A 17,235-nucleotide genomic window follows, 5' to 3' on the forward strand; every position below is an offset into this window, starting at 1 on the left:
GCAGACAAACATGTGTGACTACAAATGGTGGTATGCACGTGAGAATCTTCTTTGTTGTGTAGAGATGTTTGTTTGATGCCAAGAACGAAGTTTGGCTCTGATACCATGTTAAATATTAGCATTGATACACCATATTGAATATGCTAGAGTGGATGCGGAAGAGGAAGTATAGAATAGGAATACCGAGAACACAAGGGTTACGTGGTTCAGCCTTGACGGCCTACATCCACTGAGGAATCTCTTAAGGGCTACATCTTTATTATGTATGAGAGTGTAGTACAATAACCTCCTGTGTTACAATGAACCCTAACATGAGTATATATAGACGACTAAATCCTAGACTACTAGTACAAGCAGGATTGGGTTTGGTCCTATTACATTGGGCTAATATATGTTTAATATCTCTCTCTCTCTCTCTCTCTCTCTCTCTCTATATATATATATATATATATATATATATATATATATATATACATATAATGGTTAATCGAAATCTTATCAGGAAAGCGAACGAACATGGATAAAATAATCAACACTTGCACACTTGCCAAGATTAAATTTAATGAATATGAAATTTCTACACAATCAAACTTACATGACCGGCAATGATGTATAGAAAGAAATTCACTGGACCTCGGACCCATAGCTTTTTACCAAGTATCTCTTCATTTGATCCCAGATCCTTCCTTGACAGGTAAATTTGAAAAACTCTTGGCCAATATTGGATGAAAATAAAAAAGTTTAAGATCCGTAATGCTTTTAAAGATTTCATGACTCTCATGTCTAAGAGTATGCATGAAATTACCACCTGAACAAATTACAAGTAGTTCCATGTTTAGAGGCGATGAATAAAATCTAATTATGTGTAGGACAATGTTAATTTAAAGAAGATAGTATGGGTGTATAAGAATTTGCATCAAATTTCTGCTTTAAACTTATAATTATTCTATTTGAAACCTTTTGTTATGGAAGAAAAATGTTTTATTTGTCAAAGAAATAATTTAGTGTTCCTTATAAAAGAATTAGTATTAATGTATTATTTGTGCTTTAAAAATTAGGTGTTATAGCCGTATGTAGGTACTGCCATTCATAAGTAATTAAGAATTAAATATATGCCAAAAAGAAAAAGAAAAAGATGTGGTTATGTTTAGAGGTTGACAGATATCTTATTGGTTTTGTGGTCAAAAGATACAGGCGAACGATTTTTTTTATTTATTTTTTATTTTTACGGACAAGCGCATTGATTATTGTTAGGGTTATATTTTTGTATGTTGGCCTAATTTGAATTGAAACAAATTTTTAATGTGTTAGAGCGTGATCTAGGCACTATTATTAATAAGTAACTAGTCGCTAACCCGTGCGATGCACGGGAAATGTATTGAGTACAATATATAATTTAATCTTTATTTATTTTACTACAACACCAAAATTGAATTTGTAAAATAAAATCATATAGCTAAAACATTTGTTAACAGCTATACGTTTCAGACATTTATTAAACTATATTATTATTATTATTATCAACTTAACAGTATTTTAATAAATGATACCAACATGCTTCAAGAAAATGTCCAACACTGAAAACAATTTCGAAAACAAACTCAACTAAACAGTTTGATGAATAAATATATTACAATCTATAATATAAGCCAAGAAATAAACTTTGAAACCAATATGAACAAAATCCACGTCAAACAAAACCATTTCAATCATTAAGAATATGACTCACTAAAGTCATGAAAAACACAGGATTCATTACCAAAAAAAAAAAGCATATTTAGTCTTTATAGATTTTGCCTAAGTACCCAGATACGATGACACATACTCACACAAAAAGAGACATAAACACGGACAATTAAAGAAAAAATAAGAAAAACAAAAGAGACGTAAACACGGACAATTAAAGAAAAAATATAGGAAAAAAAGTTAGGAATAGAAATATAAGATAAAGATGGGTTACCCTCAAAAAGAATAATCCATGGATATTCATTGAAATCTTCTAGATAATTTCTGATAATAGAAAAAATAAAACCCAAAAGTTATGATGTTAAAACTTAACAGTATTTTAATATATGATACCAACATGCTTCAAGAAAATGTCCAACACTGAAAACAATTTCGAAAACAAACTCAACTAAACAGTTTGATGAATAAATATATTACAATCTATAATATAAGCCAAGAAATAAACTTTGAAACCAATATGAACAAAATCCACGTCAAACAAAACCATTTCAATCATTAAGAATATGACTCACTAAAGTCATGAAAAACACAGGATTCATTACCAAAAAAAAAAAGCATATTTAGTCTTTATAGATTTTGCCTAAGTACCCAGATACGATGACACATACTCACACAAAAAGAGACATAAACACGGACAATTAAAGAAAAAATAAGAAAAACAAAAGAGACGTAAACACGGACAATTAAAGAACAAATATAGGAATAAAAAGTTAGGAATAGAAATATAAGATAAAGATGGGTTACCCTCAAAAAGAATAATCCATGGATATTCATTGAAATCTTCTAGATAATTTCTGATAATAGAAAAAATAAAATCCAAAAGTTATGATGTTAAAACTTAACAGTATTTTAATATATGATACCAACATGCTTCAAGAAAATGTCCAACACTGAAAACAATTTCGAAAACAAACTCAACTAAACAGTTTGATGAATAAATATATTACAATCTATAATATAAGCCAAGAAATAAACTTTGAAACCAATATGAACAAAATCCACGTCAAACAAAACCATTTCAATCATTAAGAATATGACTCACTAAAGTCATGAAAAACACAGGATTCATTACCAAAAAAAAAAAGCATATTTAGTCTTTATAGATTTTGCCTAAGTACCCAGATACGATGACACATACTCACACAAAAAGAGACATAAACACGGACAATTAAAGAAAAAATAAGAAAAACAAAAGAGACGTAAACACGGACAATTAAAGAAAAAATATAGGAAAAAAAAGTTAGGAATAGAAATATAAGATAAAGATGGGTTACCCTCAAAAAGAATAATCCATGGATATTCATTGAAATCTTCTAGATAATTTATGATAATAGAAAAAATAAAACCCAAAAGTTATGATGTTAAAACTTCCAAAAGGCCAAAAAAAAAAAAATTTTAAAAAAAATCAGAAGATTCAAAGCTTCAAAAGTATTGAAATAAAACAATATATATATATATATATATATATATATATATATATATATATATATATATATATATATATATATAATTACGCAATAGAGAAATACAATAGAAAGAAGGGAATCCATGATTATAGCTTTTCCACTTATGTATTGGACTCCTCTCCTTCTTCAGTCAATGCATCAAGGTTAGGGTTATTTGATTTGTTCAATAAAAATTTGAAGATTTAATTAAAAGATTCAGGCCCAGCAATTAAATAAACAAAACAACAATTGACAAACTTATAAGAAAAAGCAACAAATCTATAATTTTTATTGAACAAATCAAATAACCCTAACCTTGATGCATTGACCGAAGAAGGAGAGGAGTCCAATACATAAGTGGAATATGTGAATTGTGAAGCATGAGCCGCCCTCAAAAAAATCTTGAAGAAAAATAAGTTTTAAGGAGAAAATTGTGTTGCGGCAAAAATAAGTTTTTGGGGCTTAGGTTTTCTACGCAAGCAATTCTTAAATAGGAGAAAGTAGAGGCGGTGGGAGAGTGTCCTTATTTGGCTAGAAGTCTAATTTGCATTGGAAAAGGAAAACAGTGATGAGGTGGAAAATTTAATTTAATTTAAATTTAATTTAAATATTGTGCTGACGTGGAAAATTGTGGGAGCTTCAAAAGCTTCGGTTTTATATATATATATAGATTAGATGATGTCCCGCGTAATATGCGAATACTTTTCAATTTCATTTGAAATCATTTTTATATATACTAAAACCTATATATAATGCATGTTTTGTTATATAATATTTATGTTTGCTCATAATATTGTTGTATACTTTGAAACTTAATTTTCTTAATTCATATTTTATTTATAAAAAAATTGTATAACACAAAAAGACTATAACATATTATAATATTTATTGTTAAAAGTAGATTTTATTTTTTAAACTGATTAAATGATTTTGGAATCTATAAATAAGAATTTAAAGTATAAAATAATTTTATATCCAAACACTTCCTCAAACACATCATTCTCACAACCAAATATAGAGACCCCAATCTTAAAACTCAATTTATTATCTCAATGAAATTAAGGAAATCATTTGTAAGTATCAACATAAAGCGAACATGATTAAACAAAGAGAAATTGGCTAAAAAAAAATCCAGTTATAAAAATTTAATTAACTTTATTTGGCTTCTGTATCCTATATATATATATATATATATATATATATATATATATATATATATAAAAGCAAAAAACACTTTAAAATCATCATCGTGTTTTTTATTTTTATCACTATGTCTCATACCCCCACAAAATAGCAGTAAAAAACCTACAAAGGAACCTACCAATTATGAGTTCTAAAACAATATAATAAAAAAATAGCTAACTTCATAAATAATCAAATAGAAAGTTTCTTTTTCTTTCTCTTTAGTTCTAAAACAAATTACATTTATGACTTTCCCACACCAAAATCCCAAAACACCCAAAGATTGAAAGTCAATCACAACCTTCACAAAATTCAAAACGTTTGATTTCAACATTAAAACCGTAAGCTGCTAGCGCTGTCACTAAATAAAAAAAGCAAGCCCCTTTCCTTGGTCATAGCCTACTCATACCCAAAGACTCAAAGTTAATCAAAGAGTGCGTCATATGATAGAATCTCATGTTCTCCCGCATGAGGTCTTTGCTTATATATATATATATATATATATATATATATATATATATATATATTGATTAAGAACTGAAACATATGCAAAAATGTGATTGTGTTTGAAGGTTGACAGATATCTTATTAGATTTTTGGTCGAAAGATACAAGCGCATGATTTTTTGTTTATTTGTACGGACAAACATATTGAGTATTGTTTGGTCATATTTTTGTATGTTGGCATAATCTGAATCAAAACGCATTTTTTTATGTATTTGAGTCTTAGTTTAAGTGTGTTCATATTCATAAACAAGTGGAATATATTGAAGACACAAGAAACTGTTCAAGAACTGTTGAATCTGCAGCCTCGATATCAAACTCAACTGCACTTCAATGGCTTGTAGATACGACAAAATTGCTTTCCTCAAATAATATTTTCCCCCATACTCAAGTAGCTAAAAAGGCTATTGCAAACTTGTCCACAATATACAACCAATCCTATTGGGCTTTACAAATTGCAACTTTGGAGAATACCTAGTGTTTCTAAAATTTTTTGTTAGGGAGAATAATGAGAGTTTATATATTATATATAGTGACGAACTCAGGATTTTAAGCTAGCGGGGCCAGAGTATAAAGAAAAAAAAAAAAAAAAAACCCTCCAAATAGGCATCCATATAATATTAAAAAATTATAAGTACACAAAATAGTTGTTTCTAAATACATTAAGATGGAATCATCTACCAACAAAGACAAAAACAAAAATAAAATAATGTTTTTTTTAATACTAGGTTGGTTATGATTTTTTTTTTTTTTTTTTTTTTTTTTGTGTTGTTGAAGTTAGAGCATTCAAAATTTTATCTTTTAGTACCTCCAAAAACTACTTTATCTATTTTATCATCTCACTTTACAATACACCAAATATCAAATGTTCTATTTTTTTATCCCTTTATTTAAAATAATATAAACAACTCATTAAAATAATAAATGAAGAAAGAGAATTTGATTTTTTTAATTGAAGGAAGAGATAATAATCTTAATAAAATATTGTAATTTATTTTTAAAAACTTGCTACAATCAATTGGTTATTTATACTAGTTTACTGTAGTTGCAAAAAATTTAACTTTAGCTTTTCCAATAACACATGATTTTTTTGTTCTTTGACGGTAAACTAGTTTATTTGCTAAAATATAATCACCATTGTGAAAGTTTTTATTGTTTTTGTTAAGTTTTTGGGTTGGATAGTTGTTATTTGAGTTAGGCTAGTTAGACTGATCAGAGAGAAGGGATCCAACTACAAAAATAAAATATATAATAACTATAAAAAATAAAAATAAAAATTGGACATAGGGGGGGCCCGGGCCCCCTTGGGCCCCACCTGGGTTCGTCTATATAATATAGACCATGAAAATTCAGAAATAAAATGTTACAAGGGCTAAAAAAATATTAAAAACAATCTCCAAATATTCATAAATGTTTAAATATCAAATGGTGTAACTCTTGGCAATAATTTTGTAAAAAGCCGCAATTTTTGTATAATTTCATAAGACATTTGTTAGATGTTCAATCATTCAAAAACACAATTTCAATCAACTCAACGTCTATCCAGAATGTCATAAATTCATTTTCCACTTGATTTTCGATTATTTCTTTCACATTATCTCTTCTAAAGAGATAATAACACTCTTCAACTTGCAAAGTGGAATTAAATTACGTCTTCCACTACCAAAGTGATCAAACAACATTCTTCCACTACCAAAATGGGATCAAACTTGTATTACAATTTATTTAGATATACAAAATATCCAATGAAAAATTGGTATTTTGATTCTGGGTTGTTGCTAAATTTTTATGTTTTCGGCTGCTCAGGAAGTGCCTGGCTGCTCCTTCAACCTAGAGTGGATTCTAGGGGAAGGACAAGGAATTTGAACAAACAGGGGGCAAGGAAATAGTTATTGGCTAATTTATTTGAAGCTTCCATTGAATTTGAACAAACAGGGGGCAAGGAAATAGTTCTGTTGTGTGTTATATCTATTAATTGACTCTTTTTCCCAACAAAATATTTGAGAATTTATTTTGAGCTTAATGAGATTTAGGTTAATTTGTGTTTTTTAAAGGATTGTGAGTGCATTGACATTTGTAAGTTAATTCGTAAGTGGGGTCTATAAAAATTTATCAAATGTGTAATATTTGTCATTGATAATAAATTTTAATTGTTGTTGCATGTGAAAGTAAACATGTGATTTGTTGAACTATGTTACATTTTTGTGTCGTTAAATTTTTGTATGCATGGATGTGCTTTTGTTAGCCCCAAACTACAAGAAGATGTGAAAAAGTATTTTGCAACCAATAATTTAGCTTTAGCTGACTCCGTTACCTGTGGGATGGGAAGAAAACCTGAGATGTCAAATAGAAAGTGTAGATGCAAGAAATATTTTCTGACAGCCGTTTGCCACATATCTGCATAAAGGAGCCGGGATTTTAGTTCTGGAAAAGCCAAATTATGAATAAATTATTTTCTACGTTATCATTATTTTTAAAACATCAGTATTATTAAAAAAAAATTCAACTAAAAAAAACTATTTTTATTTCCCGCTCCACGTCATCAGTATTTTTAAAACATCAGCATTATTTAAAAAAAAAAAAATCAGCTAAAAAAACTATTTCTATTTCCCGGTGAAATCAATCCCGATACATATTACCCAAAAATTTTCTTCTCCTTCCCCAAAACCCAACTCTGAACGCCATTCCCCTTCTCCTCTTTGTTCTCTATTTCTCTCGCTCATCTCTCTTCTCTACCCTTTCAGCATCCTCTGACTCTCACCGTTACAGTTTGCACACCCAGGCCAGCCGGCCAGGACACAATATGTGTAAAGACATTCTCTCTGATTCGATATCCAAAAGTGAGTGTTGACCCAAAATCTCCTGGTTCAATTTCTCAAGAACTCCTTGGTAAGATCACCTTGAATCCTCAATCTTCCTTATCTTCTTCCTTTTTTTTGTTGCTATTGTCCTAATCTATTTGCTTATAATTAATTTGTGGTTTTTGTTTCCATAGTTTCTGAACATTCTTGAATTAGGACGAAATCAAAATGACTTTGAGGCTCAAGGATTGATTTGGGGTTTTTATTAGTTTTGGGATTTTGGGGTTCCTAATTAGGGTTTGCTGCAATTATAGATTTCAATTACTAATATGTTTCCTCTCTGTTCTTTTTTGTTTTTCCTAGGGAAACACCATAGAAGATCAAATTCTACCTAGGCTTTGTCTCTTGGCGTTTTGAGGAATGGTTAGTGATGTTTTTAATTTAATTTAGGATTTCCTCCCTAACCTGCTCTCTTTATTTATTTGTTAGTAGGAGTGAAATTGTGGTTTTTGGGTCCAGTTTAGCACTTTGGTTTACTAATTTGTGTTCTTTTAATTCAAAGCTTCTGAATAAGGTTTTAAATATATTATAGATTTGTGGGTGCCAATGTCAGTTAATTATTTTTGGGTTTTATTTGTTGTTATCCATATAATTGTAGACAAGCTATGAGTCTTCCACGTTTGAAAGACTTAATCTTCATCAAAATATATGAACACTAAAAAAAAATTTTTAATTTCGCATTTCATAGGATTTAGTTTTTTGTATTTTGGTTGGTTGGTTTTGATTTAATTTATTGGACTAGGAAAAATTCTGGAGAGCAAGCTTGATCAGCTTTGTGGAGGCTCTTTGTGTTCTAAACTTGCTTGTATGTTGGTTCTCAGTGCACCAATGAGCTCTAGCAAATCACACATCCTCTCCTTGTAAGATCAAAGTGGATGGTGAGGTTTTGGGTTCAATATCCAGCCAATGAATGTGTAACTTACTGATAAAAAAATGTAGGTTAGCTCAGTCTTTAGGCTTATCATAGCAATTTCTGTTGTAATTTTGTACAATATCAGCTCTGTTCCATTTTAATTCTTTATATACATTGTATAGTTTCTTCTTATAGTGTTATAATTTTTTCAATGATATGATTGTGATTTAAAATGGTATGGAGAGATGCAAAGATATGTTTGATCCAAATTCCAAAAGGAGCAGCTATGCTAATTGTTACTCCCTATAAGATGCATTTAGATTTTATTTATGCTGCCACTTCCCCTATTGTTATATCACTGAATTATCCTCTAGACTTATTATATTCATAAATGCTCTTGACTGATTTTTATCTTTGAAAGAGACCCGAATAATGGTAAGTGGCCTACTTTGGAAATCAAATTCTTTTTGAAGCTATTGGTTGAATTCCATGTTGATGATAGAATATTGAAGGGTTGATTTGGAACCATTGTAATGTTTGAACAGTAGATCTGCTAGGCAATACTACCAAAAAGAGCATAATCAGCCCAACTTATAGTTATCTAATCTAGAAGAAACTTGAAAGTCTCAAATTTTGGAAGCCTTGAACTATTTAGAATTGCTCTTCAAAAGGATCTTGCTGTTAGTCATTTGTTGTTATTTTAATGACTTAATTTAAAAAATATTGCATTAAACGTCTTCATTTTAGGAGGTTTGGTTATTTTGGTGTTTTAGAAGGTGTAGAAGTGGTGGAAAAAGTAGAGGTAGAGGTAGAGGTAGAGGTAGAGGTGGAGATGGAGGAGTATGAAGCCCTTGAAAAGTTTGGAAACGGCATCTGACCTTCAAGTATTATATCTTCCTTTTGTTTTTTTGTAAAAATATTTTATCCGGTTATTTAATTTTGATTAACTTTGCATTAATTAATGTTTTAATGATTAATATAGATTTGTTGATATTGGGACTAAGGAAAAAAGAAAATGGGTTTTACATCTTTATCTTAGGTCTTATGTTCTTTTCATTGTTTAGGATTGAACTTGATTCTAAAGTGATGATTTCTCTCTCAATTGTCTATTCTTCTGAGGATGTGTTACATCTTTGTCTAATTCTTTGGCTAGATTAAAAAATTTTAGATAAATTATTGACTTTGTGTTTGATTTGGTTTTACAGATTTTTGTAGATTAGATTTGATTTTGGGAACAATTTTTTTTCTATTTAAATCAATGCCATTTAGGTTCTAAATTTTTTTCCCTGTATATCACTTCCTTTTTATGGAAAAAGTCACACTCAAAAGCTATTGTTTGATAAGTGATATATATCTCTATATATAAATATATGTGAATTTTGTTGACAAAATTGTAAAGCCTGATATTACTAGGAAATCCTCCTAATAGACAATTTAAACTCTTTGTAGCAAGATGTTGTTGTTTACTGGTACACACAAAAGTCATAGCTTCCACCATTGTGGTGGTTTTGGTACAAGTATGCTTGCTTTTCATTGCAAGATATTTTGGTCTTCCTCAATGATATAAGGTTGCTTATTTTGTTCTCTTAGTGCTTTTGTCTCTCCTTAACTTCTGTTTACATGATGTATATTTTTTACTGTAGGGAAAATGTCATATCTCAATTGGGAAAGGTTGAGGAAGATAGGGTCAAAGCCGAAGTCCGTCATGGAGATATTATCTCATTTGATAAGGATATCATTCCATATTTTTACATATGATTAATGTTACTGATGTGGTAGATATTTACTATTTAAATTAAAAAAAGGTTTGGGAGAGGTGGGTTAGGCTAATTTCAAGACTCAAACTTGGAACACATTGCTTGAGGCGGACATAACTTGCTATCACAATGTCTTTTATTTTAATTTTCTTTATAATCTGTAGGACTGGTCTTGATTTTGTAGGTTCCTTGAACAAATTGAATTTGAGGAATTGTTAGCCTTAAAACATATATTCTAATGCTTTCAAGTGATCATGTTTGACAACCTACATAGTTATTAACCTTTCTGTCTCCTTCAACTTATAACTTGCATTTGCGTTTGCATTTGTGTACAAAGAAGTTCTTGCGTCCACACCGATGCCAGATGGTGCAGTTTTAAAAAGAAAAGAAGGTATATTCTTGATGATGTGTTATTCTATTTAATGGTATTTTGTTGTATATTTGCTTCTCATAGTGCTTATTACAAGTGGCTGTATTGGATATTGCATGATAGTGGTAATGTTTTTTAGAGACTTTCAATTATTGATTTCATCCTTTTAAATGTTGGGCTTTTCTAGGTTTTGAATGTAATGCTATTCTTAAAATTTTAGTTGATAATCTATTTGAGTGATGAGGGGGAAAATCAAACATCTTGATTTGAATTATATGGAGTAGCAAGTATGGTTAAGCTATATATAGGTAAATCATTCCAAATTTTTGTAGCATTCCTTGTTATAATGTTTTGAAGATAAAATGTTAAGGATAGTCTTAAAATTTTTTTTTTTTTTTTTTAAAATGCAGAGGGTTATAATTTAGTGCTTGAGTTTTTTTAATCACATTTATGATGAGTATTTTTGCTATATGTAATGTATATTAAGCAATTTTAGGGGTGATATTGTCAAATTTACATCTTAAGAACTTTGAAATCTTTGTGAACATGTACTTTTTTTTTGTTCTACCTCCTATCCATGGTTGTGGCATGTTCTTTTTGATTTTAGGGTAATTCTATAGATTTCTTAAGAGTAATGCAGAATGGAAGTTGTCTAATCTTGGCTTTTGAGTAAAATTTGATGGCCAAAATTGCACCATATTTATCACAAATAAAAAGATATGTTGCAAGTAACAATGGCAAAATTTCTGATTGATGTGCAATCATTAAAATGTTGAATTTTGGTTAAAAGGTTGATATCAACCTAATTTTTAGCATCTTTCACAATTTTAAGTAAATACATGTAAATTTGGTCAAATGTTAATTTTTATGCCTTACAGGCTTTGAGGAGTACATAAATTTGATTTTGGAAGATGTTGGAAAAGTCAACATCAAGAGGGAGAGCAAAAAACTTTAGGTGGGTTCATTTTCTCATTTTCCTTTACTTTTAATCTCTCAAATGTGCATATTCTAAATGTGGTACATCTATTTTGTTATATAAAAAAAAAAAAAAATGTTGAGGGTAGATTCTTCTTAAGAGATGCAACACAACAGCCACCCCTCTCTCTCTCTCTCTCTCTCTCTCTCTCTCTCTCTCTCTCTCTCTCTCTCAATAGTGGAAATTATGATTTCAGAAATTGTGTAAATTGGCATTATGTTGCCTTTTCTATCCCATTGAGGACTAGCATCTTTGTTTACTAGCAATGTTAGAATTTAGATACATCTTGAACGTGAAGAATGATTAATGTAATTTATGAAAGATATTTAATTGAATGAGTATGAAATTAACTATATTTGTGTAATTAATTATATTAGAGTGTACTTATATCAGTTTTATATTTTCTAAATATGATCTCAAGCACTTGGTTATCAATATATCTCATTGTATTTGATAGATTTTATTACTTTGTATGTGATAGATTTTATTGGTTTGGCATATAATTTATACCATGGTATTGATTTTTTTTTTTTTTTTTTTTTTTTTTTTTTTTTTTTTTTTTCATATTGGGGAAGTTTTTAATAGCTTTCTCGTGTATCGCACTGGTTAGCGACTGGTTAAGAATTAAAAATATAATTAAGCTAGCTTTTTGTTTTTTTTAGCTCCTTTCGTACAGCTTTTCAAAACTTTTATTTTTAAAACCTTTTTATTTATTTTTAGCAAAAAGTTAAATAAGTTGTTTTTAAATGACACTAAAAAGTAAAATGCTAGTTCATAAACTAGTCCTAAACACACACTAAGATGCAATACTAAATATCCTATGAAAAAAATAAAACTAGTATCATTTCAATATAACAATATATAAACAAAAGAAAAGACAAATAATTATTACTCAATGCATTTCAATCAGTCATTTATTAAAAAGGAATTCAAGGCTCTTTTAAATATAGGAAATCATCTATGATATAATTGATTCTATATTAAATTCACGGTAATTTTCCTTTCAATGAACAAAATCAAGTAGTCCTTTTAACAATCATCTTCCTTTTTGTTGCGATACTTAGTTTAAACTAAGGGGTCGTTTGGTATGGTATTTTAAGCAACACTTTTTAGTTTTTAAACAACATTATACGTATTTTCATACTTTTTCATCCAAACGTATTTTCAAAAATTATAAATAACATTCCTAAAACAACGTTATCAAATGGGTCCTAAGTATTTTGAGAATATTTTGTTAAAAATGTTCTTTTTGTAATTACGGTGGAAGTAAAAAAATAATAATAATACTAGTAAGCATAAGTACAATCACTCTATAAACAAGTTGCCAAGTTGTCACTATCAACCATTCAGCACTACTCAAAAAGAAATGATGAATAATATATATATGTGTGTGTATATATGTGTGTGTACTTCAGATTTACTACCATTCCATCAAAATTTTGAAGTAGAAAAAACACACACACATGTGGACACCTGTACATACAACATATATAAGATCAAGAAAGTAGCTTAGAATTTAATATATATATATATATATATATATATAGTAAAAAAACTGGGGGTATAGTGTGTGTTAGAAATAATATGAAAGAATGAAAAAGAAACTAAAGGAATATTGTGAGTTTGGAGTTTGAGGGACTTAATGTTATTAGAATTTTTCCTCATACATTCCATAACGTTGGAAAGGGGAAGAGTGGGGAACGATGAAAGGGGAAGTATTTTTTTTTTTTTTTCATGAAGTTGCAACTAGTTTCTGTGTGGATTTTCTCTTTCTTTCTTTTTATTTTTTTTATTTTTTATGTGATGTGGGGGCAGTTTTCCTATTTATTTTTAGAATGTAGGATACACACACTACTATTTTAGGGGTTTCATTTGTTTGGGATCCTCAATTTTGATACCCAAAATACTCTCAAATTTATCAGTTTATAAAACTTAAATAATAGGGTTAGACATGTAAAATTACTAATTTAAAAACTCCTAAATTTAGCTAAATTAAAAAATTAGTTCTTAATTTCTAACCAAATTTCTCTCACCTCCACATTTCTCTCTCACATTTGTAGTAATGTATAATTCAACTTTTTTTCTCACTAACGTACTCTTCCTTTTTTTCTTTTTTTTTTCCTAATTTCTAAAATGAAATTGCCACAAGTTTTTATTACTACATAGTTATAATCTCTATATATTAAGAGGATTTCGAAAGTTAGTTTTTTCCTTTTTAACTTTCAGAAATATCTCTAATTTAATTAACTTATCCTTATTCCTAATACATACATATTATAAAAAAAATAAAAAATAAAAAACCTACTAGCCAAAAACTCCCTACTAGATAGTAGATAGATATAAAATTCGTACCCAACGTTTATCACAAAAAAAAAAAAAAAAAAAAAAACTTCCCACTACCCATGTACACAACCAAAACTACCCCATGTTTTGATTCTCTAAAAAATAAAATAAAATAACCCATGTTCAAAAAAAAAAAAAAAAAAGCAACAACAAAGACAACAAACAAACTACCCCAACGTTCCTTCAAATACACACACACACACACACACACACACACACACACATTTGACTCATCACACGCGCTTTGTGTGTGTAATAAGGCTCTTTTTAAATTTTAGATTTAGTGAAATAACGTTTACAAGTGAGATAGAAACAGTGCCCTAATTTTTATATTTATTATAAAAGTTTGAAAGCCTAAAACTTAGGAACTTTTTTAAAAATAGTAAAATACTCTTTTAATCAGTTTGTTTTTTTAAATTTAAAATTATTTAACTAAAAGATAAGAGTATTTTAAAGTGTTTAAGAATTTGTGTGAGGATATATTAGTACGCAAAATCATGAAACCCAAATAAGGAATCTTGCTATTAATAGTGTTTGTTTATGTGTGTGTGTGTGTATCCTGTTATGGTAATATTTTATTGTAATTGGCTAATTCTTGTTATGGTAATATTTTATTGTAATTGGCTAATTCTTTGACAAAATGCACTTTACTTATAATTGGATAGATTTAAGATGGGTTTAGTACTTCAAGAAACATGTTGTTCAAGTCAAGTATTAAAAACATGAAGATTGGTCCAAGAAACAAGTGAAGAAAAGCTATTCATTAAGTCTCGACAAATAGCTCGACAGATGTCTGCTATCTAGACTTAATGTGAAGCAAGATAGATAGCTCGACAGCAGGTCGATCTATTAAGATTTACGATTTTAGTTTTCTAGATCTGAAATTTGGCCTAGGCTTGAATATTTGTTTAGAGTATCTTTTCTCACAACCCTAGATATATATAAGAATTATTTTAAAAGTCATCAGACACGGATATAGAGACCAAGAGACTTATTTTCTTTGTGTGAAGCTACTGCGTCTGTACGCCATAGAATTTTGTAACCGAGTGATTCCTAATCACCATTGTTGATGAAGTGAAGAACTTTGCAGCTAACATCTGTTCAAGTTGCTGGAGTTAGTCACATACTTGGGATTCATGCAAAGGGTTAGTCACAAATTTGAGGTTTGTGCATCAAAGGGAAAGAAAGCTACTACAAGATCAAGTCCAACTGGGTATTGGAGCAAAGATTCAACTGTAAGTTGGTATTTCGAGATAGGCCAAGGTAGTTGGTAAGATTTCTTATACCTGTAACCGTTTGATTGTTGTTTAGTGGATTCTTGGGAGTGGTGGCCTTAAAATCACCTGGTGGGATTTTTGTATTGCAAGGTTTTCCCCATTTGTTAACAAATCACTGTATTAAATTTATTTTCTGCTGCACTTAGTATTTTGGTGATTTGTTGGTGCCTTCACATTTTGCATGCAAATTGAACTTAATTAATCAACTTGGGTAATTGAATAATTAACTGAGGTCAAGCTATCTTAACCCAACAAGTGGTATCAGAGCGGGTACACTCTGATTAGGTTTTAATCTTTGCTGTGTGATCCATTGACCCTTGTTGTCATGGAATCAAATTTCATTAAAAAATCTTTTTTTTGTAATATCTCTTATGTTTCTAACCTTTACATGCTTAAGTTTCTCAAAACATGCAAGTCTAAAGTTATTTGAAATCTCTTTTGATGTTTCTTGAAAAAGACCTCTTTGTGAGTAGAAGAAGACTAGACGGTCTCAAATTGTTTAGTTACAAGGGTATACACCCTAGAAAGATAAAGACAAGGGTAAAATAATGTGGCTATCAAATCAAGGAAAAGACCAAACCTAATGACTTAACAAATAAGCATGACGTATGCTTCATGATGCACTTAACCTTTAAAGTCATGAACACCTTTCTATAGTATCTTAATAATGGTTGCTCAAGACACATGATCGGAGACCGCACTCTTTTCAAAGAATTTGAATCCAAGAAAGGTGGAAATGTCACCTTTGGAGATGGAAGCAAATCCCAGATGAAGGGGAAAGGAATCATCTTTTCACCAGTGTTACCTGATATTGCAAATGTGCTATATGTGGAAGGGCTAAGAGTGAATCTATTAAGCATTAGTTAGATTTGTAATCAAAACTTCATGGTGCTATTTTCAAAAGGGAAGTGTCTAGTGCTAAATGAGTTAGACAAGCAACTTATAAGTGGAATTCACACACTAGACAACTGCTATGGTCTAGTTCCTAATGCTGATATTGTATGTAACAGCATTCGAATGCCAAATGAGGACTTATGGCACCAAAGGATCGGGCATGCTAGCTATAAGCAATTATCACTTATGTCCCAAAATGATGCAGTTCTGGGAATGCCTGAACTCAGTAAGGTGACAAATATTGTATGTGGACCATGTCAACTTGGAAAACAAACAAAAGCTCAACACCATGCCACCCTGACCACAGCCACAACTAGACCTCTTGAGCTTCTTCATGTTGATCTGATGGGTCCAACAAGAATAGATTCTCTTGGAGGAAAGAAATATATCATGGTAGTAGTCAATGACTTTACCAAATTCACTAGGGTCATCTTGCTACAATCTAAGTCTGAAGCTCCTCATCACATCAAGTTATAATGCAAAAGAGTGCGTAATGAGAAATGATTGAAAGTTGATCGAATCAGAAGTGATCATGGCAAAGAATTCAAAAATTCTCAATTAAAGTCTTTCTGCACAAGTGTTGGCATAGCTCAAGAGTTTTCAGCTCCTATCACCCCTCAACAGAATGATGTTGTAGAAAGAAAGAATAGAGTCATTCAAGAGATGGCCAGAGCTATGTTGTACAACAAGGATGTGGCAAAATATTTTTGGGGAGTGTCGGTTAACACTGCATGTCATATTGTGAATCGAGTGTGTAAGGTTGAATTTATTCAACCATCTAATTGGCTTTATTCCGTGCCAAATTTGCTTGTAATTCAGCATTTAGTAACCCTGTATTTAGGTGGGATTGTTGTAAGGGTAGTGAGTGAGATAGTGTGAAGATTGCTCAAGAGTGTGCAAGAAAACAGAGTGTCGCGGCTGGGACTCGCGGGTGGACTCGCGGCTTCAACCCGCCAGAAGATGCACACGTGCCAAGCATGCTGGAAGATGAACAGTCATGCTAGCTGGAGCACTACAGGACAAAACAG

At 30.1% G+C, this 17,235-nt stretch overlaps 1 protein-coding gene across 3 annotated transcripts in view; it reads right to left on the reverse strand.

Moving 5' to 3' along the window:
* LOC126707733 (cyclic nucleotide-gated ion channel 1-like) overlaps nucleotides 1-17,235 on the reverse strand; it is a 140,207-nt gene that overhangs the window by 87,095 nt on the left and 35,877 nt on the right. For 2 of the 3 annotated variants that reach the window (XM_050407599.1, XM_050407602.1), the window contains 2 exons: nucleotides 7,191-7,273; nucleotides 596-808 (listed from right to left, as the gene is read on the reverse strand). In XM_050407599.1, coding sequence (XP_050263556.1) covers nucleotides 596-808; nucleotides 7,191-7,273 — 296 coding nt within the window. The remainder of the gene's footprint in view (nucleotides 1-595; nucleotides 809-7,190; nucleotides 7,274-17,235) is intronic. The other variant, XM_050407601.1, reaches the window with a different exon arrangement.

The sequence above is a fragment of the Quercus robur genome, chromosome 11 (assembly GCF_932294415.1).
Source record: "Quercus robur chromosome 11, dhQueRobu3.1, whole genome shotgun sequence".
Lineage (NCBI taxonomy): Eukaryota > Viridiplantae > Streptophyta > Magnoliopsida > Fagales > Fagaceae > Quercus > Quercus robur.